Source organism: Scatophagus argus, chromosome 13 (assembly GCF_020382885.2).
Source record: "Scatophagus argus isolate fScaArg1 chromosome 13, fScaArg1.pri, whole genome shotgun sequence".
Classification (NCBI taxonomy): domain Eukaryota; kingdom Metazoa; phylum Chordata; class Actinopteri; family Scatophagidae; genus Scatophagus; species Scatophagus argus.
In genome coordinates, this window is record NC_058505.1 from 9,483,751 (window position 1) to 9,508,115 (window position 24,365).

The 24,365-nt window shown below is 39.6% G+C and overlaps 3 protein-coding genes and 1 non-coding gene across 8 annotated transcripts in view; 3 read left to right on the forward strand and 1 right to left on the reverse strand.

Annotated features, from left to right (window-relative positions):
- The window catches only part of cacna1eb (calcium channel, voltage-dependent, R type, alpha 1E subunit b), a 55,135-nt gene extending 42,605 nt beyond the window's left edge, over nucleotides 1-12,530 (forward strand). For 3 of the 5 annotated variants that reach the window (XM_046408720.1, XM_046408722.1, XM_046408723.1), the window contains 20 exons: nucleotides 1,507-1,644; nucleotides 1,855-2,056; nucleotides 2,153-2,317; nucleotides 3,284-3,394; nucleotides 3,503-3,583; nucleotides 3,853-3,972; nucleotides 4,115-4,180; nucleotides 4,584-4,675; nucleotides 4,814-4,988; nucleotides 5,085-5,212; nucleotides 5,599-5,695; nucleotides 6,026-6,131; nucleotides 6,514-6,621; nucleotides 6,710-6,810; nucleotides 7,045-7,151; nucleotides 7,244-7,343; nucleotides 9,153-9,257; nucleotides 9,696-9,831; nucleotides 10,101-10,264; nucleotides 10,706-12,530. In XM_046408720.1, the coding sequence (XP_046264676.1) occupies nucleotides 1,507-1,644; nucleotides 1,855-2,056; nucleotides 2,153-2,317; nucleotides 3,284-3,394; nucleotides 3,503-3,583; nucleotides 3,853-3,972; nucleotides 4,115-4,180; nucleotides 4,584-4,675; nucleotides 4,814-4,988; nucleotides 5,085-5,212; nucleotides 5,599-5,695; nucleotides 6,026-6,131; nucleotides 6,514-6,621; nucleotides 6,710-6,810; nucleotides 7,045-7,151; nucleotides 7,244-7,343; nucleotides 9,153-9,257; nucleotides 9,696-9,831; nucleotides 10,101-10,264; nucleotides 10,706-11,230 (2,827 nt within the window). In that variant the 3' untranslated portion in view covers nucleotides 11,231-12,530. Of the gene's footprint in view, nucleotides 1-1,506; nucleotides 1,645-1,854; nucleotides 2,057-2,152; nucleotides 2,318-3,283; nucleotides 3,395-3,502; nucleotides 3,584-3,852; nucleotides 3,973-4,114; nucleotides 4,181-4,583; nucleotides 4,676-4,813; nucleotides 4,989-5,084; nucleotides 5,213-5,598; nucleotides 5,696-6,025; nucleotides 6,132-6,513; nucleotides 6,622-6,709; nucleotides 6,811-7,044; nucleotides 7,152-7,243; nucleotides 7,344-8,854; nucleotides 9,278-9,695; nucleotides 9,832-10,100; nucleotides 10,265-10,705 lie in introns of those variants that run through there. The other 2 variants (XM_046408721.1, XM_046408724.1) reach the window with 2 other exon arrangements.
- Nucleotides 12,531-13,755: 1,225 nt separating this feature from the next.
- LOC124069799 (RING finger protein 11-like) lies at nucleotides 13,756-17,844 on the forward strand. Its single transcript, XM_046409243.1, has 3 exons — nucleotides 13,756-14,423; nucleotides 14,814-14,983; nucleotides 15,406-17,844. The coding sequence occupies exons 1-3, from the start codon at nucleotides 14,301-14,303 to the stop codon at nucleotides 15,575-15,577; spliced, it is 465 nt and encodes a 154-aa protein (XP_046265199.1). The 5' UTR covers nucleotides 13,756-14,300; the 3' UTR covers nucleotides 15,578-17,844.
- Nucleotides 17,845-18,710: 866 nt separating this feature from the next.
- rpe65a (retinoid isomerohydrolase RPE65 a) lies at nucleotides 18,711-23,429 on the reverse strand. Its single transcript, XM_046408744.1, has 14 exons — nucleotides 23,092-23,429; nucleotides 22,609-22,691; nucleotides 22,306-22,456; nucleotides 21,958-22,065; nucleotides 21,312-21,453; nucleotides 21,074-21,221; nucleotides 20,604-20,685; nucleotides 20,335-20,467; nucleotides 20,090-20,229; nucleotides 19,848-19,977; nucleotides 19,657-19,771; nucleotides 19,460-19,554; nucleotides 19,255-19,366; nucleotides 18,711-19,163 (listed from the first exon to the last, which is right to left on the reverse strand). The coding sequence occupies exons 1-14, from the start codon at nucleotides 23,100-23,102 to the stop codon at nucleotides 19,018-19,020; spliced, it is 1,596 nt and encodes a 531-aa protein (XP_046264700.1). The 5' UTR covers nucleotides 23,103-23,429; the 3' UTR covers nucleotides 18,711-19,017.
- On the forward strand, nucleotides 20,746-20,817 carry trnac-gca. Its single transcript has one exon. It is a non-coding gene; the product is annotated as a tRNA-Cys (tRNA).
- Nucleotides 23,430-24,365: the final 936 nt, after the last annotated feature.

The window sequence follows — 24,365 nt, forward strand, 5'->3', positions numbered from 1 at the left end:
CAGTTTAAAAGTCCTGCACTGAAAATTTTATTTCAGTAAAAATACAAGTATTAGCATCAAAATGCAGTTGCAAAGTACCAAAGATAATAATGGCTCATTTCAGAATAATGTGTATTTTATTACTGGATTATATGTTGATGTTTTAAGGTGTACATCACTTTAATGTTGCAGCTGGTAAAGGTGGAGTTAATTTTATTACTTTATTTACTGCTGGGTAGCTTGTGAATTTCCCCCAAGGAATCAATAAAGTTTTATGTTATTATACTCATACCTAATCATCATGAATTTGTTGATTATATTTTGTATTATTAATATGAATCTGAAAAGTATCTAGTCACTGAAGTCATCAAATAAATGTAGTGGAATAATAAGTACAATATTTGCCTCTGAAATGAAGTGGATATGTAGAAAGTAGCAAAAAAAAAAAAAAAAAAAAAAAGCCCAACTGCTTCTAAAATCACTCGAAAAACTCCAGCAAAATACCTCCAAATTGGTACAGTAAAAGTTTGCTTTTTTACCAGTGACGAAAACCACTCTCACAGTTCATGTTTCTCAATGTTTGTAATAGAGTGTGGAATTAATTAATACCTGAAAATCCTTTCATGGATCCAATCCAAGACGTACTGCTGCATGATATCACAGTTTTTATTACGTCTTTTCTCTACGCCAGGTTGGCGGTGCAGTATACAGCCAGAATACAAAGAGCCAAACTATTTCAAAATTCATGTTGTTGAATATGACAACAGAATACAGTATAGTTTAACATTTTAGGAAATAAGCTTATTCATTTTCTTTTCTTCTTCAGATGAGGACATTGATGCCGCTCTGTCAACAATGAACATTACTTGCCTAATCCTAAAGCTTAAGCTTAAGCTAAAACTAACCTCAACCTAACATTAAAGCAAGACTGCATGCTAATATTTAATGATTTATGTTGTGGGGACTTGCATTTTGTCCCCATAAGGAAGGTGAATGGTAATATAGATTTTTAAAATAGATTTTTGTCCCCACAGCTATGGGAATATGCGTCCACACACACACACACACACAAAAGAAGGGGTCATGAGCTGGACAATATCTTGTCCTTTACAGTGCATTTCAGGTAAAACCCAGGCCTAAATAGTAAACCAACCAACCTCAGCTCAACCAAGTATTGAATAAAAGATTAACAACACTAGACATAATGTTTAGAATTATAACAATACATTTAACTGAAAGTAGATTTAACAAAAGTTACCACAACACTTCTGACATACACAAGAGAGTGATGGACTAATTGTACACAAAAGGCCTGATACAAGGAGTCACAATACAGAGACTCTGGGCTTAAGCATCAGCTCCTTGTTCTTTATATACCTGCAGACAGGCTGAGATTGGCTGCACATCCGCAGATTCAGCAGTTAATAGTACAAGGCTTGGGACAATGTCTTTCTCTTCATTAAAGCCGCTTGTTTAATGAGTGAATCAAGTGAATGAATGACCCCCGGGCCGCTCTGTTCCCTACAGAGGCTACTACATTGACTACAGCCGAGACAAAAAGGAGGTGAAGAGGAGAGAGTGGAGGAGACATGAGTTTCACTACGACAACGTCTGCTGGGCCCTCCTCACACTCTTCACCGTCTCAACCGGAGAGGGGTGGCCTCAGTGAGTGTATTTTCACTCTTCAGTGAACAGTTCAGATACTTCAATGGCTTTAAGTTTCATTTGTTTAATTCCTTTTGTGGTTGCATCATTATGGACACAACTGAACTACTCAATTCCACCCCCAAAAAACATTAGTTGAATGGATAAAAATGTAAGTAGTTTAGATCTTAATAGCCCAAAAAAAAAAAGATAAATAACCTCTGTTTTCAGGGTCCTGCAACACTCTACCGATGTTACAGAGGAGAACATGGGACCGAGTCGAGGGAACCGGATGGAGATGTCCGTTTTCTACGTGGTCTACTTTGTGGTCTTCCCATTCTTCTTCGTCAACATCTTTGTGGCTCTGATCATCATCACCTTCCAGGAGCAGGGCGACAAAATGATTCATGAGTGCAGTCTGGAGAAGAACGAGGTGTGGAGCAGTGAAATATAGGTGCATTCGTGCGCATGTTCGTGGAGATAACGATTGTCTTCAGCTCTGTGTGTTCGTGTTTTTTCTCACCATCAGAGGGCGTGCATCGACTTTGCCATCAGCGCCAAACCGATGACCCGCTACATGCCGCAGAACAGACAAACCTTCCAGTACAGACTGTGGCACTTTGTGGCATCGCCTTCTTTTGAGTACACGGTGCTCGTCATGATCGCTCTCAACACTGTAGTCCTCATGATGAAGGTAAAACAGGACACATTTAACAGCAGCAGGACAGCAGATACTTTAAAGCACCTTGTGATTATCATGTTATAGTGCTTCAAATTAAAGCATGCCTGAGATAAGTAATCCATGTCAATAAACATTTAGTCCACCCTTTTTGGGTAAAGTAATGCCCTGCAATTAAAGGAAAACTATGGTTTGTTAAATTTTTAGCCTTACTATCACAGCTCTGATCATCATTCACAGTTTACTGACCTTTTCTTAACTGTCAGCTTGTCTGCAACATGTCTGATCTTGCTTGTTGTCCTGTTATTTTTAGTATTGCGTTTGCTGATCTCCGCATTTGTTCTGGTCCGTCAAATTTTAACAGACCCAGTAGAAATTATGGTGAAAGCTGCACAGGGTTTTGATAAACTGTTTTAAACCAAACTGCTTTCCTTCCCAAGAGCAGACACTTAAAACAGGTGTTGTGTTGGTGAGTCGAGACCTGAGACATAAATGACAAAACATTTCAATCAAAGAACCTATAAAATTGGGACAGTTCTTTTCGTAATGGTCATGGTAGTTTATTGTTTGTTGTGGAGGGTTGATTGACACCAGACTTCATGCCAAAAGCCATGCTTTTCCTCACAAATCTTAAAGTATTTGAACTTCCAACAAGCACATAAATGCACCATCATCAGAGTTGCTCCTTAAAATTGCTTTACTAAATGGAACCAATCAAACTTTAACAAAAAGATATGAATAAACGTCATGATATGTTCACTGTAATTACCAATCTCAAGCAAGTTGGAGATCTATTTTCACACCATACTGAAATGAACTGAAACCAACAGTTAGCATTGTGAAGTCGTCCAAATTTAAAGGCTGAAACATGCCAATCCAACATTATGAACCTTGAAAGTGTGTGTGTGTTCTGCCTAAGTGTAATGAATGAAGAAATTCAAAGTGATCAGTAACAGCTTTGACTGTTCTCTATTCCGTCAGTACCACTCGGCCCCAGCAGCCTACGACACCGTCCTGAAGCACCTCAACACGGCCTTCACTGTCCTCTTCTCCTTGGAGTGTATACTCAAGATCATGGCATTTGGTCTTGTGGTGAGTATTTAAGACCAGCGGACATAAATCACATCTGGCACGAGATTCTGATTTGGAGAATTTGTTGATTTTCAGTCAGATTACTTAAAACAATTTCTTTTGCCGCAGAACTACTTTCGAGATACTTGGAATATTTTTGATTTCATCACCGTTCTTGGCAGCATCACTGAGATAATTGTGGATTTGCAGGTAAGTTACTGCCAAGACACCATCCATTTTCACAATGTTTCAACCCTAATTAAAAGACACAAATAGCCAGTTTCAAACACAGCATTTTTCCTCTTTCCAAGTTTCGTCTTGTGTTACGATCCCTGCCTTCAGATGCAACTTAAGTCATGTTGTGATGAGTTTTGCCATCTGTGTTTTACATCCTGTCTCTCCCTTCTGTCTGGCACTCTCACCCTACCTCCCTCTGTCTTGTGTCACCCTCTCACCAACCACTTCTGCGTCTCTCCCAGTCGGTGAACACCATCAACATGAGTTTCCTGAAGCTTTTCCGAGCAGCCAGGTTGATCAAGCTGCTGAGACAGGGTTACACCATCCGCATTCTGCTTTGGACCTTTGTTCAATCTTTCAAGGTCGGACAATTTGAGAGTCTTCTTCCTCGTCATTTTGATTCCTCATCTAAGCATGATGATGATAGTTCTTTTCAGTCAATATAACGCATTTGGTTTATGACTAAGTTTTAATCAACTGTCTTTGCTGTCTCTTCTTGAACAGGCTCTTCCTTACGTCTGTCTTCTCATTGCTATGCTTTTCTTCATATACGCCATAATTGGAATGCAGGTATCCTTTCATTAACATATGTCAAATAACATAACAGATCTCTGTTGAAGCCTGCTTGATCTCTCCAAGCCAAGATTTTTCAAACACACAGTCAGGTACAGAGCTTCTGTGGGACAGAACAAGTCACCAGACACTGTGAGAGAATTAAAAAGTGTTTGATCCTCAAAGAAGCAAATGCAGACTATGTGATTGAATATACATGGTTGTTTTGTTAGTAGTGTGTTGGTATTGATCTGATTGTACTGTGTAATGCCTTGTTTGGACTTTTTTCTTTTTCTTCATGACCGTATTATTGTTTTTTTTTTGGACATTTGCCAAATGTATGGGTTATTGCACAGCCCATACATAAGTTTGTGAAACAAACGAAAATAGTGATTTTACTGAAGCCATCTTCCTTCTGCAGGTGTTTGGAAACATCAAGCTGAATGACGAGGGTCACATCAATCAACACAACAATTTTAAAACCTTTTTCAGCGCTCTGATGCTGCTCTTCAGGTGGGCCTATCAAAGAATATCTTCCGAGCCTAATGTTTCTCGTTTCATTTGAAATCATTCTCTTTCATTTCTAAATTTCTGGCAAAGTGGACGTTCATTTGATGTCAGCAAGGTGTTTGTGCATGTTTAAACCACCAGGAGTGCGACAGGAGAGTCCTGGCAGGAGATTATGCTTTCATGTCTGTCAGGACAGGAGTGTGAACCAGACCCCTCCATTGCTCCCCTCACCATGTCTCCAGACCACGAGGGAGGCTGCGGGACTGACTTTGCTTACTGCTACTTCGTCTCATTCATCTTCTTCAGCTCGTTCCTGGTCAGGACTTGAGCAAAATAACACTTTAGTTATATATATTTGTCAGTTTTTCTACTGTCTCGCACATTGCTTTCCTTCTCCTGTCTCCTTTTTTAGATGCTAAATCTGTTTGTGGCTGTGATCATGGATAACTTTGAGTACCTGACACGAGACTCCTCAATCCTGGGTCCCCATCACCTGGACGAGTTTGTTCGCATCTGGGGGGAATACGATCGTCTGGCATGGTGAGATCTTATTACTGCTGCATTTTTACATTTTTATTTATAGTTTCAAGAAGACCTGATCAACATTCATGTTCTAATTTTATCCAGCAGAGGGCCGTCGAAGAGCGTGAAATGTGAATATACCTTTTCAGCGCGATGAGCTGTCATGTTTTTGGCACAAATTATAATATTCAAATCCAAAAGTGCAACTGGAGTTCACTGTGCTGAAGTCTGCTTTTTTGCAAGAAAAAAGAAAAAGTCTTAAAAATTTCAAATGTCACATGTAAAGTAGAATACTTTAGATGGAAACTCATCGTTTGTCTTTATGTGTGTTAGATTTGTACCCTTTTTATTAACCTCCTCTCCTCCTGCTTCTGTTTCTCTGTGCCCCTGTTGTGCCTCCAAAGTGGTCGTATCCACTACACTGCCATGTATGAGATGTTAACGCACATGTCTCCACCCCTGGGCCTGGGCAAAAAATGTCCTGCTAAGATCGCTTATAAGGTACTGAGCTTATTATTGCTTTTTTTCTGAACACAGATGTGCTAAATGAGATAAAATCTCCTATCTATATAATGTAAGACTTAAATCGACTACCACAGAAAAGTGCAATACAAATGATAGATACAGTGGATTCAAGGGAATCAACAGGCTATCTACACTTGTTTATATGAACTACATTAATGCAGATGTGTATTTCAGTGTGTGAAGTTAAATCATTTCAAATGTTGTTCAGGTCTTACTCAGTTTAATGAAAAGTGTAGAGATTTCTGTTGCTTGATGATGTTTCTTGAATAATGAACAAATGAAGCTTTTTCCCTTGTTTCCTCTCAGAGGTTGGTGTTGATGAACATGCCTGTGGATGAGGACATGACCGTCCACTTCACCTCCACCTTGATGTCGCTCATCCGCACAGCTTTGGACATCAAAATAGCTCGAGGTCTGAGTCGCCAATAAGGATAATGCGAATGTGATATTTCATCCAGGGCTGCAACTAACCGTTGTTTTTATTATTGTTTATCTGATGATTATTTTTGTCATAGTCAATCAGGTGTTTGTTCAGTAAAATATATTTAAAAAAAGATGAAAATATGCCTGTTGACATCTTCAGATTACTTGTTTTGTGTGGTCAACAATCCAAAACTTTAAAATATATACGAGATAAAGCTTCGTTTTCAAGTTTCTGTGCTTGAAAATGAAACGAAATTACAATACTTTAATACTTTCTAGTTCTGTGTCACTTAAATAATAGTTTAAATGACTCATCGTTTCACAAACCTAACAAATTATAAGAGGCTGAATGGATGAATGGTTTGTCACAGGCGGTGAGGACCGTATCGGGCTGGACAGTGAACTGCAAAAAGAGATCAGTATCATCTGGCCTTATCTGCCCCAGAAGACCTTGGACCTACTGGTACCTATCAACAAAGGTCTGACTCGAACTATGGAGGAAATACTCAATGTACTGCAAGTACAAGACAAGCAGGAACAGCTAATGTAATGCGTCTGCCCTCACAGATACAGACATGACTGTGGGGAAGATCTATGCCTCCATGATGATAATGGACTACTTCAAACAGAACAAAGCCAAGAAGCTCCGGCAACAACTTGAAGCTCAGGTCAGCTCTCCATCCAGCACCCCAATATATTTTTTACTCCGTTTTACAGATTGATATTCTTAGAAAAAGAGGTACATTGATATGTTTTAAAAATGTTTATATATGCTATGTTATGTTTCCTGTAAAGTCTTCTTCTGGTCGTAAATTCTTTTTGAAACTGTGGCCTGAACAACATGAAAATGAATTTGTAATGAAGCTGTCTGAGCTGTATTCAATTTGTCTCTCTCATCTCAGAAGAGTAGCTTGATGTTCAAGCGTCTGGATGCTGCCGCCCTCCCTGAGGACATTCTGTCCAACACACAGACGCTGCCCATGATGGGCCACAGCGCTGGATCAGCCCTGTGAGTCTTTGAACGGTTGCAGATGTGTAATATCTGTGCTCTTGTCTCTTGTTTATGTGTCTGTTTACTGATTTGTCTCCGTCCCAATGCAGGACCAGAGGAGGCTTTGTGGCTTTGAGCCCCATCTCGCCCCAGGAACTATTTCTGCAGCCCATAAGCTCCGACAACGATGCTAGTCAACAGCAGAATCCGGTGAGAGAGGGGACTGACATGAGTGTACAACAGTTAATATCACAACCATGCAGCGGCCCTCTCAACCTTTTTGAACTTGTGACCTCCCTAAACCAGTTGTGTCCAGGCTGTGATAAGTTAAATCAAACAGCAGTTTTTCCTACTAAGATTGTTTGAATAATTTTAGGGGGTCAAATGAAAAAATAGGCATAATTTTGGAAGACTACAAATATGTACACATATGTATATGTATTTATTTATTTTGCTTTCTTATCCATTTTCTTAGTTCACGTTGTTCTTATCATTTATTAATGGATAAATTAAACCACTAAAATGTAACACACATCTGCGGTGTCACAAAGTGACAGTTTAACTGACGGCCGTAACACTAAGCACATTATAGAGACAAATGGGATATGGTTTAGAGATGAGTTGGTCATTTAGATTTTACAAGTAGTTATTAGGGATAATGTTTTTTGAAGTACTAACAAAATGCTGAGGATCGGTTTCTGTAATTAGAAAAACAAGCTGCAGGTGTGAAAACAGCCTGAGCGAAAATGCGACAGTCTGAAGACGCATTTTAATGTCAAAAGATCCCTCTGTGTCTTTCTCAGTGCCCTTTACAAGCTGCATAAATGCTATGGCAGACAGATCATCAGTGTAAAAATGCACTCAAGTGCAACAAAAACATGATTCTGCTTCTCCATCAGCCAATCCATCACTGTTAAGTATTCAGCCTCGATCCAGGATAATAGTAGCCTACTGTGGATGAGGCCTCAGTGAATCCATTTCAAATATGAAGTGCAGCTTGCACATCACACGCTCACAGGCATATTCTCCAAATTTCTGCTAAAACTCAGCATACCACATTTAGAACAATAAGGCAACAGCAGTTTGTCTGTTGTGAGAATGTCTGTTGTTTTCTGTCTGGGTGTGAGTGCAGGAGGAGTCGGAAAGCAGAGCTAGTTCAGTAGCTAGCATGTGTTGGAAGAGAAATCAGATAAAAGAAAACAGTGGATGAGTTTGTTTTGATGTGTGTCGTATGCCGCTGATGTGTGTTGCCTTTAAGACCTGGTATCTTAGAGAACGGATTTTCACTCTGAACCTGTACAAACTTTTATTTGAGTGTTTGACCTCACACAAAAGCCATACAAACGTGTTTTAATGGATGACGTTGCTGTGACTTTTCTCAGTACGGCATTGCTGCTCTCTGTGCTCCTGTCCTAGTCCTGTGGAGGTCGGAATAGCAAAGACAGATTGTTAAACTGTTGCTGTTTTGCTGTGTCTATCCTGTCTGGTTTTTACTGGTCTACATTGCCTGCTAGATGAATGATATGAGGTTATTTTGAAAAATCCACATATTGGTGTTTGTTCTCATAGAAGAATGTGTTCAGCCCCTAGACAGATGTTGTGTGGCCCTGTTTGTGTAGCTGTCAAGGCCTGAAAGTGCATGATTCAGTGTACCTCCAAGCTAAAAAATGAATTCCATCTTTTCCTGTTTTGTTTTTCGTCTAATCTCGCTCTTCTTCCAGACTCTTTGCTCCTCTTATGCAGCCTCACACTGTTTCTATCCCCTCCCTAAAGTCAGTTTTCCTGTTGCTAGTTGTCTGTTTTTGGCTGGAATGGCTTCTGATTGGATGGCAATGGTCATGGCTATGATAGAAGACACTCAGCAATGACATAGCTTGGCTGCCCCCACTCATCTGAACTGGACCTCTATATATATATATATTGATATATATATGTATATGGAGGCAGTCCTGGCGGGGACGAGCCTGATTGGTGCTCTGTCTCTCCTTGCCCTCCTCTCTTGTTTCTGTACTCACCTAGGTGGGCGAGTGCAGTAGGGGGATTGAAGCCCCACTGGAGCTTCCACTAGGGAGGGGCCTGTGTGTGCGGGCCTCCTCCATGCCCGGTCTGGCTGTAGAGTTGCAGGTACACACACGACACTGCCTCTGTGCTGGATCTTAAGGACGCCAGTGGTTGCATGGGCTCTAATGCCAAAGTGCCTTGTTTCTTACGTGCACGAGATCCTGAGAAGTTTAATCAATAGAGGCTCGTCTTTCGCTCCTTTGGGAGTCAGATTAGGGCTCAAAGAATTATTAAACTGGGATGTGATCTTTGAATGCCGATGCCTTGCTTTCGTACCTTGATCAGATTGAGAATAGAGGAAACTAAACCTAACCAGTCTGCGAGGATGATGATTTGTTTTTGCACTGAATAAAGCATGACGTTGTTTGTCTGCAACGGTCCACTTGTGCCTGAATCTAAATCATCTGAATGTAATTATGGTATGTTTAATGTTTTCTTTGCCTGTGTACCTTGTGCTTGCATGCCTGTCTGTTTCGTTTGTGCGTGTCTTCACTTCAAAAGCAGACAGAGGTTGCAAGCGGCTCCATGAAGCGCTCAGCCTCCACGGTTGCAGATCAACGAGTAAACGGTCTTTGGCAAGAGGAAAAAAGTCCAGAGCGAGTTTATCGACCTCGTCACAAAAGCTACAAGGCTGCTGGTTAGTCCTGCTCACCTGTTATCATCACATTGGCTTGTGTGCATACAGTATGAAACATTTATCTGTTTTCCAACAAAATGTAGGAAAATAATGATGAAGGAGAAGCAGGAAATATGTGTGCATTCAATATTCTTGATTTGTTGATGACACTCATCTAGATGACTGAATGCCACTATATTTAGCATTACACTTTGAAGAACAGAAAAATGTTGTCATCTCTTCTCTTTTCATCTGTCATTTTACATTGTCTCTGGATGTCTTCCCTCTAGTCTCTCGGTCTGAGCACTGGCAGCAGGGCGACAGAGAGCGGGGCCGGTCTAAAGAGCGCTGTCACCTGCTCTCTCCAGACGCATCTCGATGCAACTCAGAGGAAAGAAGCTTGCAGCCCTCTCGATCCTCTAGTGCAGACAGAGCACACCCCCAAGATAAACAGGTAGGACAGGAAAAACTCAGGAACACGGACAGGAAAGACAGGGACATTGGTGAAAAATATACTTCTAAGCCTGTAAAATCAAAAACGAATGAGAGAATTTTCCCTCCAAGTAGATTTTTTTTATGTCATCTTCTTTGTGTCAGATGTAATGTCTTGCAAACTGTACACGTGATGTTCAGTTTACTCATCATGGAGAGCCTGTGAAAACACTTAAGTCAGTTAAGTCTGACAATGTGGGCTTGTACTTGGAGTCTGCAAATTAAAAAGAGAGAACCTGCGTTATGACCTGAGGCCACGGGTTTTAATGACATTTGCAAGGTAGTTCGACCGTTTCTTTTTGTGCGTGTACGTTTGTATGTGTCTTTCACAAATTTCACAACTCTGTGAAAGTGTGATCCATGGCATCTTTGTTTCATTATTTTCCTTTGCCCCCGTCTCCAGGGCAACAGCTCGGACAGTCCTGTTCCGTCCACCTCAGAGTCCAGCACCCCCAGCGGTCGGCGACCTTCATCGCAGACCCCAACCCGCTCTCACCCTCACATCTCCTACTCCCCACTCATTTGCCGCACTCACCCCTCCGTCGGAGAAGACGAGGATGAACAAGGCAGCCCAGAGACCATGAGGCGGGGCAAGTCCACCTGGGAGACCCAAGAGGGGGTCGCAAGTGAAAGGGGAAGCAAGGTAGACCGACACCCGTCCCCACCTCGACGCTACCCCTCTGAACCGTTCCTGGCCTCCCAAGAGGACGATCACAGCCCCGACCCCTCCGGTCCCATGGAGACACTGACCTTCGAGGCGGCCGTAGCCTGCAGCCTGGGACGCTCAAACACCATCAGCTCTGCCCGTCCGCGCTTGCGGACTGGCTGGCAGGTCCCCAACGGACATTTTCGGAAGCGTCTGGCGCAAACAGCCTCTGTCGCAGGCTGTGATCCCCTCAGCGACACAGAGGAGGACGACAGGTGCTAGGGACAGCAGGCACAACATGAGGGAGGAGGGGGAATCCCAGAGAGGTGTTAGAGGACTCTACATCAGTGCTTTGAGGCCATGAGCCCTCTGGGTGTTTGGTAAAATGTTAACCCAGAGGGAACGAAATGAAAAAGAACAATACTTCCCGAAACTGTAGTTGCCAATTCACACAGAACACTGACAATAAATAAGGTCTATTTCCTGACTTGTACTTGATGATAGAGAGTAATAATACATGTTGAATAGCTGCAGGGAGCAGAAAACAAATGAATGGATCAAATTATGTCATTTGTGTCAATAGGTATTTTCATTTCTGGAGATGTTTCTAAATGATTCGGTGTTGCTCTTAACAGTATCTATCTGTGGGGTGTGTGAATATGTAACTACACTTTCCTATAAAATAATTGTTTTGTAAATACCAAATGCATTGTGATCATAACACCATTGCCATTTATTAGACTGGATCAACACAGGAAGCCATTGTGAAGAGGCAAGCTTATACTTTACCAGACAATGTGGATACTTATAAGTAACACTCAATAATGCTGGATTTTTTTTACAGTATGAATGAATGTGTAGGGGAACAAACTGCCTGATTTTCCCCATCATTTTTCTTTTTGGTATTGAACATAATAAGTTGTGAGATATGAATACAGTAATAGTATAAGGTAGAAAAGATGTTCATTTGTTATTTCACTCTGCGTCATTGTTATATCATACCTTCAACAAACCTCAGAATTTCTTAAAATTTCTGAATTATCCTTCAAAACAGGCTGTTACTTTTATTTTTCAGTCCAGACCCTTTAAATGAGAATTTTTTCCAACAATTACATTAAACATTTGATTTTGTGAGTCATTTGGCATGTAATTTTACCATCAACTGACATGAAAACAAAACAACCTTTTATCTATTTTCACCTTTTTCTTTCTTGTGAATATTGTTTGAACATTGCGGACAATGACTGTAGAAACACTGTAGACACACCATGACACATCTGCTTCACAAATTAACATTACTCTATTACTTACTAATAATGTACAGAGAAATTATGCTGTTTGTAACATTTAGAGAAAAAAAATAATAAACTATCAGCTGATAAGCTTTAAAGGTAAAGGAAACTTTGGAAATGTTCATTTTAAGGTTTGTGTTTTTGTTTATATTTGCCTGGAGAAGGCCAATTCTGTAAAACTCACTTAACCAAAAACATGGAGATTTGTATCATAAGTTCCTGGAATGCAAATACTTTGTGGGTTTTTATGTGTACAATAGCTGTATATACAAATAAAGGTGTCCTCATGTTGCCACTGTTCTTGGATGTCTTTATGTTTTTTAATATGGAGCTTGGAAAAAACATCAAAAACCACTTTAAGTGCATTTTGAACCTGACAGACTGTGCTGCTATTAGTTGGCAACACTGAACCTTTGTTATTATGGCGGCTACTATGGCTGCCTAAAGGTATGCACACATGTCAAAACAAGCCTGTATGATAATGGTATTCCCTGGAGATTGATTGTCTTTTTTGCACCGATTATCAGATCCATGTTTTCAGTATATATATATTTTATTCTCTAAATAATATTGCTGTACTGCTGCATACAGAGAGTAGTAAAACATGCTATCTTAGGAAGGTGTTTTCCTGTGAAATATTATGGACCAAAATTTTTTTCCTTATGACATTTTCAATAACAACGGTGCAAAAGAGAATAGAGGCACTTTTACAGCTTATATGGGAAATTTAAAAAATCAAGCACGTAACAAGATTTTTAAAACATCCAGTCATAAAATGTAATCATATAGAGCTTTCATATTAAAGTTCCTTCCTAACTATGGTTCTTCCAAATTGTTGTTGTGCCTCATTAGACCTCTTTGACTGTAGATTAGGGTTAGGTGAGTGAACAGACTGTGCTTCAGAGGGCTTTTACATTTTGACTTGTCATAGTGAGAAAATGCCTGTGCATTACTAATAAAATTAGTAAAAATAAAAAAATTTAGTAAAAATAAAATTAAGGGCACTGTTGTATTAAAATGTCCAAGACAATGTGCACTTTGTCACAAACTCCTGTAATATCTCAAAGGGGTACAGTGCACATACTTGTGTATCATCTTGTAAAATAAATATTTTTTAGTGAAACATTTAGGCTACCAATGACATTCATAACATTTACAGTAAAATAAATATTTGGTACCTTGAATTGAAATTACTTATTCTTCTTGATCAGACAGATTTATTTTTTAATTTGGTTGCTAAAAATGACATACAAATTTCACCATTTTTTATATTAGTTTTGAAGAAAACAAGTTATTAAGCAAGTTAGCAAGTTATAGTTTGTATGGTAATAAGATTTAAGGTTTAATTTATTCTTATTTTCTTTCTATGTTCGATACGTGGATTTTTGATTATTCGTTTAGAAATTAAATTTTACTCTTTATCATTGTTTTCCTTTGCTTTTTTCTCACTTAAAGGGGTGGGACTTTGACGCTCTCTTGGATTACGCAAAAGAAATCGTCCAATCACCGTGTAGAATTACAATTGTACGTCATATCCAACGGACCGATAACATGTCCTCCGGCTGAGGAAAAGGCTAGCAAGGAAGCAAACTGTTTAATGTTCCTCGCGAAGTTAAAACACGGAAATGTCTCTACAGTCCAACTCTGAGGCGGCTCAGCTTTACAGGCATACTTGCTGCTGAAGTAGATAATTTGTAGAAACTGTGACCCTTAAAAAGGAATGAGTGATAGTTATCAAGGAAGTCGCCCAGCTGGCTAGCGAAAAAGTAGCTAGCTAGGCTGCTAGCTGTCGTTAGCAAGGGAGTTCTTTGTTTTGTTTTTCGTGTGGAGGTCCGTGTAAACATGAAGAGAAGCCAGTATGAACATCTGCTTTAATGTGTGACGTTTACGTAGGTTTTTATAATCATGCACAAGTCATTTTGGCAGTAGGTAGTTGAACTGTAAATTACATGTTTTCTGGTTTATTAGAAAAACAAAACTAACATTAGCCACCGAGAGCAACTTTAGCAACCGAGATCTAATTTTGACGTCGGGCAAGATAGGACTCGAGACACGAAGATATGGGCAACTGTCTCAAGTCTCCGACATCAGACGATATCTCTCTGCTTCATGAATCCCAGTCAGACAGGGCGAGTTTCGGTGACGGGACAGATCCAGACCTGGAGCCACCTCCGCCGTATCAGGTGAGAGACAGCGAACACTCAACTTTCAGAATATTGATTCAAGAAAATAATGTTTCTGGCACATGTGGTCATAAGATTAATGTTAGTAGAATACGTAAATGTTAGCACACTATAGATAATATGCTTTGTCTTTCAGTGCCATGTCTGTGGCCTTTTTTTGTAAGTCTGCCTCGAATCCAGTATGATCAGTGATTAATACAGCTGAGTAAACTCACGGTCATTCCCACTAACTAACCCGTCGAGAATGACCAGACCAGACGGCTGCTTTAAGTTTCACTTTATCCACACAGAGCCTAACCAGTCTGTTCACTCCCTATAGAAAAAAAAATGAGGTGATATCGGAAGATGACGATTTTTGTTTTATTGTTGTATTTCTTTGTTTGTGACCAGGAGCAGGCTCACATGCCCATGTACCATCCCACGCCTAGTCAGGCCCGTCTGGCAACCCAGCTGACAGAGGAGGAACAGATCCGCATAGCTCAGCGCATTGGCCTCATCCAGCACCTCCCTAAGGGTGTTTATGATGGAGGGCAAGATGGCTCAGAGAAAAAGATCAGAGAGTGAGCATTTGGGATTTTTGAATGTGAGGTTTACACAGAGGAAGGTGGCAGGCCATCATAGCTGAGCAGTGAACTGTAGTGCTGCAACCAATAATTACTTCCTTTATCAATAAATCAATTTCATCAATTAGTTTTTTTGTTTAATCGCTCAGTCTATGATATGTAACAGTGGCCATGTGTTTAATGTAGGTTCCATAGATAGAAAACAAGAGAGAAAATCAGCGCATTCTTGCGTTTGAGAATTGATATACATGCTTGATCGACCTTCAAAATAGGTAACAATTTTTGTCACTCAGCCACATTGAGGATTATTTAAGTTCTTCGTACCTGTAAAGCATTCTTAAAGGGGATTTGTACTTTCATGTTTTAGACTCGGCTTTATACTGGCCTGTTTTTAAGCTTTTTATTTCACGTGTTTTCAGATGCGTCATCTGTATGCTGGACTTTGTATATGGGGACCCCATCCGGTTCCTGCCGTGTATGCACATCTACCACATGGACTGTATAGATGACTGGCTGATGAGATCCTTCACCTGTCCCTCCTGCATGGAGCCTGTGGACGCTGCCCTGCTCTCTACCTATGAGACCAACTGATATTTCACCCCTCATCCCCAAGCTTAGATCAAACATCCCTGTCTAAAGCCCCAAACACACACGCGCACACACATACACAAACACAAACACAAAACAGTTTCCTTCATATAGAGTGAGCTAAAACACATGTTCTGTTCTTGCACTTTGAAAAAAAAAAATGAAAATGTACTCACCTAAAGCTGGCCTTCCATGTCCCCAGTCTGATTAAGCTGGCCTTAATTATCAGTTACACAACTCAGTCAGAAACTGTTTCCAGACGAATCTGCGTGATTGTGTTTGTGTGTGTTTGTCATGCTGAAGCAGTGTCCTGTGTTGTGCTGAGCGCATGAGGTGTGTGTGTGTGTGAGAGCTGTTTGGGCTGTTTGCATTGCCACTTGAGCTGGCCTCAGTGGTGTTTCTCCCCGAATGACCCCAGTCTACCTTCACCCCCAGTTAGTCATTAAAATGGATGATTAGGTTGGCAGATTACTGACCAAAATGCTAGGACGTGTTGTTAGAGAATTTAGTTTTCTTTGACAACAGTAAGCAAAGATTTCCTCAACATATTGATCTCCTAAACATGCTGTTACATTAAAGTGGCCCTATACTTTGGAGGTGTGGGAATACACAGCTGTGGTGGCACATTGTTAGCATTGGATAATGAAGAAGAAATTGCTCTCTAGTTCATCAGGATTACAGAGAAAAGATGCACACACTTAAGAGAAATCACCCCAAATTAATAAAGTGTACACCTAAAGGAAATCAAGGCTAGATATCATTAACTCCACTCCAAATGGCCACCCTCTAGAGAAAATGCTTTGAGTTGACAGGAAAATTATTTTGTGTAATGTGAATGTTTCACCGGGCTCTGTGTGAAGTAGCTGGCAGCCAATGTAAAGGGCTCTTTTGTGCATGGGCAGTGGATCAGTTAGTCGGAGATTACAAATGCTTGCACACACTTTTCATCTGATCCAGAGATTTGCACTTTACTTATAGGACAGTATCTAAACAATATATTAATATATGTACCTTATAACCTTGCACTATCAATACTTCATTCCTTTCTTTCCTGAAATGCAAACGTTATATAGTTGATAAAGATATTTTCAGAGCTGTCATTAATCACTTACCATGTTGAAGTAAGCCTGAAGATGTATTTCATGAAATCTGATTCAGAAGTGTGAGCCTCCATTTTCTTCTGCTTTTTGTGTGTGTGTGTGTGTGTAAGTGAAAGGACAAAGGCTTGCTCCAGTTCAGAGGAGACAGTCAACATTTTGGAAAATCCGCTTCACTTTCTCATCAAGAGTTAATCTTGAAGATTGATATCCGTCTGGTTCTGTTTGTTAATTAAAAAGCTGGTGACTTTAAACGTGAGGAGTCGGCTATTATGGCTCTGAAGCTCAAAAATATGCCCACCAGCCTCTCTGAAGCTCAGTAATTTGTGCTATCTGACAACAGATTGTACTGGCATGTAACTCACTAACAACAGTTTCTGTACAATTAAGACGAATGAGATGTAATGCGTTAACTAATGAACTGTAGAGGTGTTAGTAGGGTCTATTTTTTAATCTTTGGCCAGAGCTATATAAGTTGTTTGCCCGTGCTTCTAGTTACGCTAGTTACGCTAAGTGAGCTACAGAAGTTGCTGACGTCGTCAAATTAGTCTTCTTGGCAAGAAAGTGACTGAAATCGTTTCCAAAAATGTTGGATTGTTCCTCAAAGAAAAAAGGCTAAATTTGAGTTGAACTTGAACCTATTTAATTTTGAATCCACATTAGTAAAAAGTTTTTTTTTATTATTATACATACCTTTTTTTGTTTACACTAAATTGATGATGTTTGTTGCTTTAGTTCCATTCATTGTAGCTGTAGTTACAACCATTCGTTCCTTTTTGAGTTGTGGCATTGTTTGGTGTTAGCATTTCTGTTTTTGTTTTTTTTTTTGTTTGTTTTTTCTGATCATCCATGTTTTCTCGTCTACCTTCATGTTCTGTGTGACATTAATGTAAAATCCACTGTGTGTTTAGAAAAAGAAGTATATAGCTTTTACACTTGTTTAAGCCTAATGGTGCAATCCTCTGTCCCAAATGAGTTTCAGAGTGAGAGACTGTCTTTTATGGTGTGATAGCTACAACTGAGACATCAAGTTTTCCATTGAGCTTTTCCTTTGCTGTGTCAGCTTAAGTTTATTCTAAAGATTAATATTTCCTGTTATCTTGTTTTATTTCTTTCTTTTTGGAAGGCTAAAAGCCATCATGTAAAAAAAAAATAAAATGAACAGAAACAAAAGAAACCCCTTAAAAATGTGTTTTTTTTATTATTTAGCTAAGAGCAGGCAGTCCATTAAAAAAAAAAACCCAGCTGGCTTCAGTCGGATGAAGTGGACTGAATTTGGGGTCAAAATGAGAGATGGCAAAATATTCCTTTCATTAATGTAATCCTAAAATCTGGCAATGGAGCAGAAAACGTGACTACATAATCTGTGTTCTCTGTTTGACTGATGTAGCAAGCGAGTCCGAGCCATATTAGTAACGTTTTGATGCTTTGTTTCCTGAGCTTGCATCAGCTGGGAAGGGAACATGTGAGTCAAATACACTGTTAAGGGTTTAATGTGACGCACAAACATCAGATTGGAATTTTAATTACAATAACAGAAGGTAAATCCTCGCCTGAACCTGTCCTTGCAAGATCCATTCAAACCAAACACATCTTGTTTATACACGTGATATGAATCTTACGTACAATGACATGGCTCATGGCATCATACACAAAGGCCACACATCCGTCCTTATGAACATAAAGGGAATAATTCATTGCAGCATGCCCTTCTTCACATTAAGCAGTGGCACAGTTAATCAGCTTTGCTGTGCTACAAAACCTGCATGCTTTTACTTTTTAGATCAGATTCAGACAATGTTGAGCAACAGACATGGAAAGGTCACTTGTTCAAACGCAACCATAATAAGATTTGTGTGGCAACACTAAATCTCTATAAATAGCTCAAGAATTTAGTCTGAAGGATGAGAATTGCCTGCTTGTTTTAAGAAAAGACCAACATCACAAATGTACATGAGGTTACTTTAACCCTCCAAAGAGCCTAATGAACATACCACATGACAAAGGAATACAAAACAACAGTATGTTTTAATTTTGCAGAATTTATTTTTCCAACCATTAAAATTTCACAGTGTGTGAACAAATATGTATTTTTTTCTAATTAAACCAATGCCAACAATATAGAGTTGGGACAGAGCAACTACACTCAAAAAAGAATGTAAATTCACATAATTGTATTTCAATTGGCTGCATATAAGAGCACACAAACAATTTTGGCTGATAAACATTTGTTTTTCTTGACAAGATGATAACATTTAGTCATGATTTGTCCTGTTTTTAAACCTGAGTGGCAGTAGATTATGCTGAAATGACCGCTTGCTGTTGACAGCCCTGGGAAATGCATCATTAGGGTTTGTACATCCCATGAAAGGTGACAGGAATGCTGCACTCCACTTCCGCCCTAGCGATCTCAGACAGATCCTTGGCATTGAGGATGAGGAGGTATCCTGGTCTCTGGGATCCAGGAGCTACCACAATGGTCAGCAGTACTCCTGAGAGCACAGCACCACAACACCATAAAACAGTGTCTATCATACTAGGTATTGGATTAGAAGTATTTTGTTTATACTGCTGTTGGCTTACCATCATCCTCATCTACCCCATCGGGAGTTTGAACAAACAGGGGCTCTGACGGGTAGGAGTCTGGTTCTTGCCATACCCAGGTCTCCTTGGTCTTCACATTCAGCTTGCAGATCTACACGCAAGTTACAAGAACACCAGTTAAAGAAGAAGCTTACTTTACAGACTCTGTATCATATACATATATGTATATATATATACACCTTACCCTGTCTGGGATGAAATGGTTGAGACCCAGCCCATAGGCATAAGTGTAATTCTTCCCTGCATACCTCTCATAGTTGATCTGAGGGAACTCAAAGGCTACACAAGGAACATTAAAAAGGTTACGTCATGAATATAATTCCAGAATATATTAGAGATTTTTGTGTTCATCGTGAATGAGTGAATTAAATGTATCTGCACCTTGGCGAGGCCCAGAGAACAGCACCTCTGGTTCCAGCCAGATCGTTCCATCAGCGTGCACCACCGCTGTAGCTGTGGTGTATGGCAGGCTGACAAGGTTCTTACCCTGCTCCTCCTACATCAAAATAATGAGACTTAACATCTGTACTTGTCAGTCCAGGTCCTCCTGGTGGGTGAAACGGGTGACTAACCTTGTGGATGTCCAAGGGAATAACATATCTGCGGACCTCCGGCTGTGGTGCCATCATGGCCGCCTTCTTCACCTCCTCCCAGTTGGCTCTCAGGTTGGCCAACCAGAGGTAGTTGTAAACAAACTCAAAACTGCATAATGAACAACAATATCTCTGAATCAAACAGCAGATACACTGGATGGTTTAAATTCTAAGTAAAAAACTATAACATATAAAATTATAACATTTGGCTCTTCAGTTACCCTTTCCATGCGCAAAGGTCAACAACGATGAAGCCTTGGTCCTCGAAAGTGTTGATGTGATGAAACATGCCAATGGCTGCCCCTTTGAACTTGTGATCAATGTACTCTCCTGGGTCTTTCTTGGCAATGTGAAACAAGGTCTATAAAATACGCATTGGAATAGATACGAGATTTCAGGGGTGGAACAATGATAATATCAAGGGTTAGTGCACTTCTAATCATATCAATATACGCCGAGTTCTTACTCCTTGGCTCTCGTTGGACTCGAAGCAGTCCATGTAGTTGGAGCCTCGGATGCTCCACGCGCTCAGGAATTTCAGCAGGTTGATTTTCACTGGAGTCTCCACAAAGACAAAGTAGTTGTCTGACATGCCAAAGCTAAAATTGGAAAGGAGAGAATATCAAACAATGATAACATACCAAATGGGTTCTTGACCAAAAACAACAAATAAATAATAATAACAAAAATAAAAAGAAAAATAACAAATCATGTGGGCTTGTAGTCCACACACACCTGTGCACATAGGAAGGCTTGAACCTCTCAGCACTGGGGAACTGCACCACCACCTTGGACTTCTCAATTGGATCAGATTTATCTAAGAAAAAATTAAGATTAGAATTTATTTATGATTGTTTATGTGCTTTCACTTTTAGGAGGGGGTATAGCTCAGTGGTAGAGCATTTGACTGCAGATCAAGAGGTCCCCGGTTCAAATCCGGGTGCCCCCTTTTTTCAATAAAGTTTATCAATCTATTTATTCCCAGAAATGTCTGGAGAACTTGTGATTTCGATATTTAGGAGAAAAAAGAAGTGATTGTGCTCAATTAAGAGACAAAACATATTTTATAAAACATTTTGCTTGGTTTATGACACTAGACCACTATTCAGCAGTATATTTTGGTTTCAAATGAGATTAAGAAGAGGTCAGTGCTGTTAAATTGTGTATTTGCTGTTTGATGTAGTGATGCCAGTGTAAAACTGAACCTTTCTGTGTGGGTGGAATCCTGACAATGTTGTAGGCCAGTGTTGCTCCTTTTCCCATGCAGTTTCCAATGTTGTACACGGTCCCATCTCTCTCAATATGAGGGTGGGCTGTTACTCCATTAATGTTGACATAGTTGCACATATCAACCTGGATAGGAAGAAGGACATTGCACTGTGCTTTAATATAAAGAGAAGCACAGTTCACCTTAAATTCAAAACTAAACTTCCATTGATATACCTTCTTCAGTGTCTCCAAGGTGTCGGTGTTTACTTTAGTGATGTAGTTGGTTTCTGTTACGGCATAAAAATCCTCACCAACAGGGTAAACGTTCACCAGGCAGTTGTCTGTGACCTCAACGCCCTTGAAGTAAGAGAAAAACCTGCAGACATGTTGCATTTCAAATAAAGATGTTGTAGAAAGGTAAAGTGCATTTGCTCTTCCAAGTTCTGTACTTAAGTACTAATTTAAATTACTTGTACTTGAGTCTTTTCTTTTATTCCACTTTCTACTTCTCTACAACATTTCATAGGGAAATATTATAATAATGTATTTTTATATGTAAAAATAATGCATTTTTTCCTCCGGTACAATTATTTTAGGTAACTTTAGCTATTAGTTACTTGATTGTTACATACAAAACATATTGCCAGCTAATAAAATCTGGTGTTTTGCTATAAATTAAACAAAGCAATGTTTTGTATTTCAAAAGGCAGCTGCGCCTTATTCAGCAGAAGAGTGAAGAAAGAAAGTCAAAGGAAAATGCAAATATTTATTTGCTGGATGAGTTGGTCGACTACATTTCATTTCATTTTTACAATGAAAAACTTCCAGAAGAAAGCGAGGATGAACCGCAGCAAATCCGGTGTGCTTACATGTGACCCACCTGGAGAAAATGTTTTTGCAGGGATCAGGGTATGCAAAAGTGCCGAACTCAGTGATCACCACACGCTTCTCTGTGATGGCTCTCACATACGCATCTGTTCTGACAAACCTACATGAGGAAAAAGGTGAAAGCAAATTTCATCCCATGACAATATTCACTCATTTTGAAAAGCAAAAAATGTTTAATTCATGAGAATCTTGGTTAGAAAAGTGTGCACAGCACCATGCAACAGAAGCATAAAAAAACCTGAGATTTATGCACAAGCATGCTCAAACGTCAAGTGTCAGCAGGCCGATTTTATGATGACTGAAAAATGACCAATCATTCAAATTGTGCTAAAGGTCTTACTTTCGGAAATAAGTGACCTGGCCGTTCTTGAAGTCGAATTTGTGCATGAGGGCCTGGCCATCAAAGAGGTGATAGAACGGTTCATCTCCAACCTCAAAAAGTCCAGGTCCCAGACGAAGAAGACTTCCCTTCAGGAATGAGGGAATCCTTCCTGGGAACCACCAACAAACTCATACATTGAAATATACTGGTTTGTAAAAATGCTTTCAAAGCTTTCAGAGTTTTGGGTTCTCTGCAATCGCTATATGGCTGTCAAAAATTATTTGCCTGCAGTCTATTTCTGTCTGAAATATGCAAACAAACCTGTGACTGTTGCTGGAAGAGGCTCAGACAGCTCCTCACATGTCTCAAAAATCTTCTTGTAGCCACCAGCTGGGTGTTCAAATCTGTCATCGAAAAGTGAAGACGTCAACCGACATTGCAGCCAAGAAAATGAAACTTAATGAAATTTCAATAAAGTTAAATGTATTATAGGTCATGGAGTTTGAAGTGAAAGAGTTCAGTGTAAGCTTTTAAATCCTTTGTGAGCTTGATCAGCTGCAGACCTGACCACTTAAGTCACAGTGTGAAAGTCACCAGATCAAGTTACAGAAAATGTCTGTACAAAATAACTTTACAGAAAGATGCAATTCATGAAAAGTATATTTTTTTTTATTTTCAAATAAAAGCACAACCCAAGACTGAGCAAAGTAGTTTTCAAATATGCTGTCCCCACTTGTCATCTTTTGTTAATCAATACAGAGTGAAAATTACATTTGGAATAGATGGAATTCATCAGAAACTCACCGGCTGACCATGTTTCCTGCTTGCTGTGGCACTACACAAAACAAAGAAAAAGATTTAAAAAAAAAAACACAGAAAACCTCTGGTCACTTCTGAACGAGAGGTCTTCGGTCTCCCAGTGGATTTGGGGGTATTTATTCCCCCTCACAGACACTGCAATCGGAGCTGTAAACCTTTCTCCTGACCAATCATGTTGTGGGGTGAACAAGAATCCCATTGTGCTAATATCCTCTGCTGGATGACTCAATGGCCACCCCTCTGAAACCGGATTTATTGTAGAAAATATTCATTGCACAGAACTGGCAAATGTGTTGCAATGGTGCATGTGATTATTTATTTTTTCTTTTCACTTGTATCAACCGTTCAGATTTTGTGTAAGATATAGTTAAGCTGAGTCATACTAACTGGGGTATATTTTAGAGTATTAATGCAATGTGTGGGGCTACAAAAGAGCATCTAATCAGCAGTGAAGTGAGTATGGATTTAAATTAAATAATTCAGAATATTTGTGATCCAGCTTTATAGCCAGTACAAAATGAAAGCCTGGGTTGCACTTTTAGATTTTAAGAAGAGTGAGTTTATAAAAATAATTGGGATTAAGATTAGTTTGACCAATAACCAAACCTTTTAGTATTTCAGGACAACAATACCTTATTTTAAAATAATTTATACACTTATAGAATGGATCCATTGTGGAACAACAATAACAATGAACTTTCACTGCTATTATTAGGCAATCTTGTAGAATATGACTGTTGCACACAATGCTAATTAAGTGAAAAAGGGCCAGTGGTTCTTTGGCCTGAACACAGAATGCCTTAATTTGCTTGTCTCGGTGCAGCTATAATCTAGGTGTGGGGATTATGCTCGACGCAGCCTGTAGACAATCACTGCATTGTTTCTTCTGGGAAAAAATACCATTAGTTACACCAGAAGCAGTTTTGTCAGTGGTAGGGTTGTGATGTGGTCCTGCCAGACAACACATGTGGACTGACTTTAATCTGCAATATAAACATTTTTATGGTAGTTGATCCATTAAGAAAGAAAGGATCAGTGATTGAATTCTAACCAGTAAGAAAAGGCCACAAGGTTCCTATAGTAGAACAAACATACATGTTACATTCACAGATACTTTCACTTACTCATTAAACTATTCTTTCCGAGGTCGATAACAAACTTTATTTTTACTTTATTTTTAAAGAAAGCCAAGAAAAAAATTACACACTCACAGCAATCAAATCACGTCACCTTAAACTAAATCTGGTGACCATATAAAT

What these genes read in the sequence shown, in the direction of transcription:
- rpe65a (XM_046408744.1), bottom strand. An exon ending in TGCAAAAACATTTTCTCCAG is followed by an intron (nt 21,454 to 21,957) that starts GTGGGTCACATG and finishes ACATGTCTGCAG; the next exon opens with GTTTTTCTCTTACTTCAAGG. An exon ending in GATTCCACCCACACAGAAAG is followed by an intron (nt 20,686 to 21,073) that starts GTTCAGTTTTAC and finishes ATTTTTTCTTAG; the next exon opens with ATAAATCTGATCCAATTGAG.
- LOC124069799 (XM_046409243.1), top strand. Translation starts at nt 14,301, where the DNA reads ATGGGCAACTGTCTCAAGTCTCCGACATCAGACGATATCTCTCTGCTT. An exon ending in AGCCACCTCCGCCGTATCAG is followed by an intron (nt 14,424 to 14,813) that starts GTGAGAGACAGC and finishes GTTTGTGACCAG; the next exon opens with GAGCAGGCTCACATGCCCAT. An exon ending in TCAGAGAAAAAGATCAGAGA is followed by an intron (nt 14,984 to 15,405) that starts GTGAGCATTTGG and finishes ACGTGTTTTCAG; the next exon opens with ATGCGTCATCTGTATGCTGG.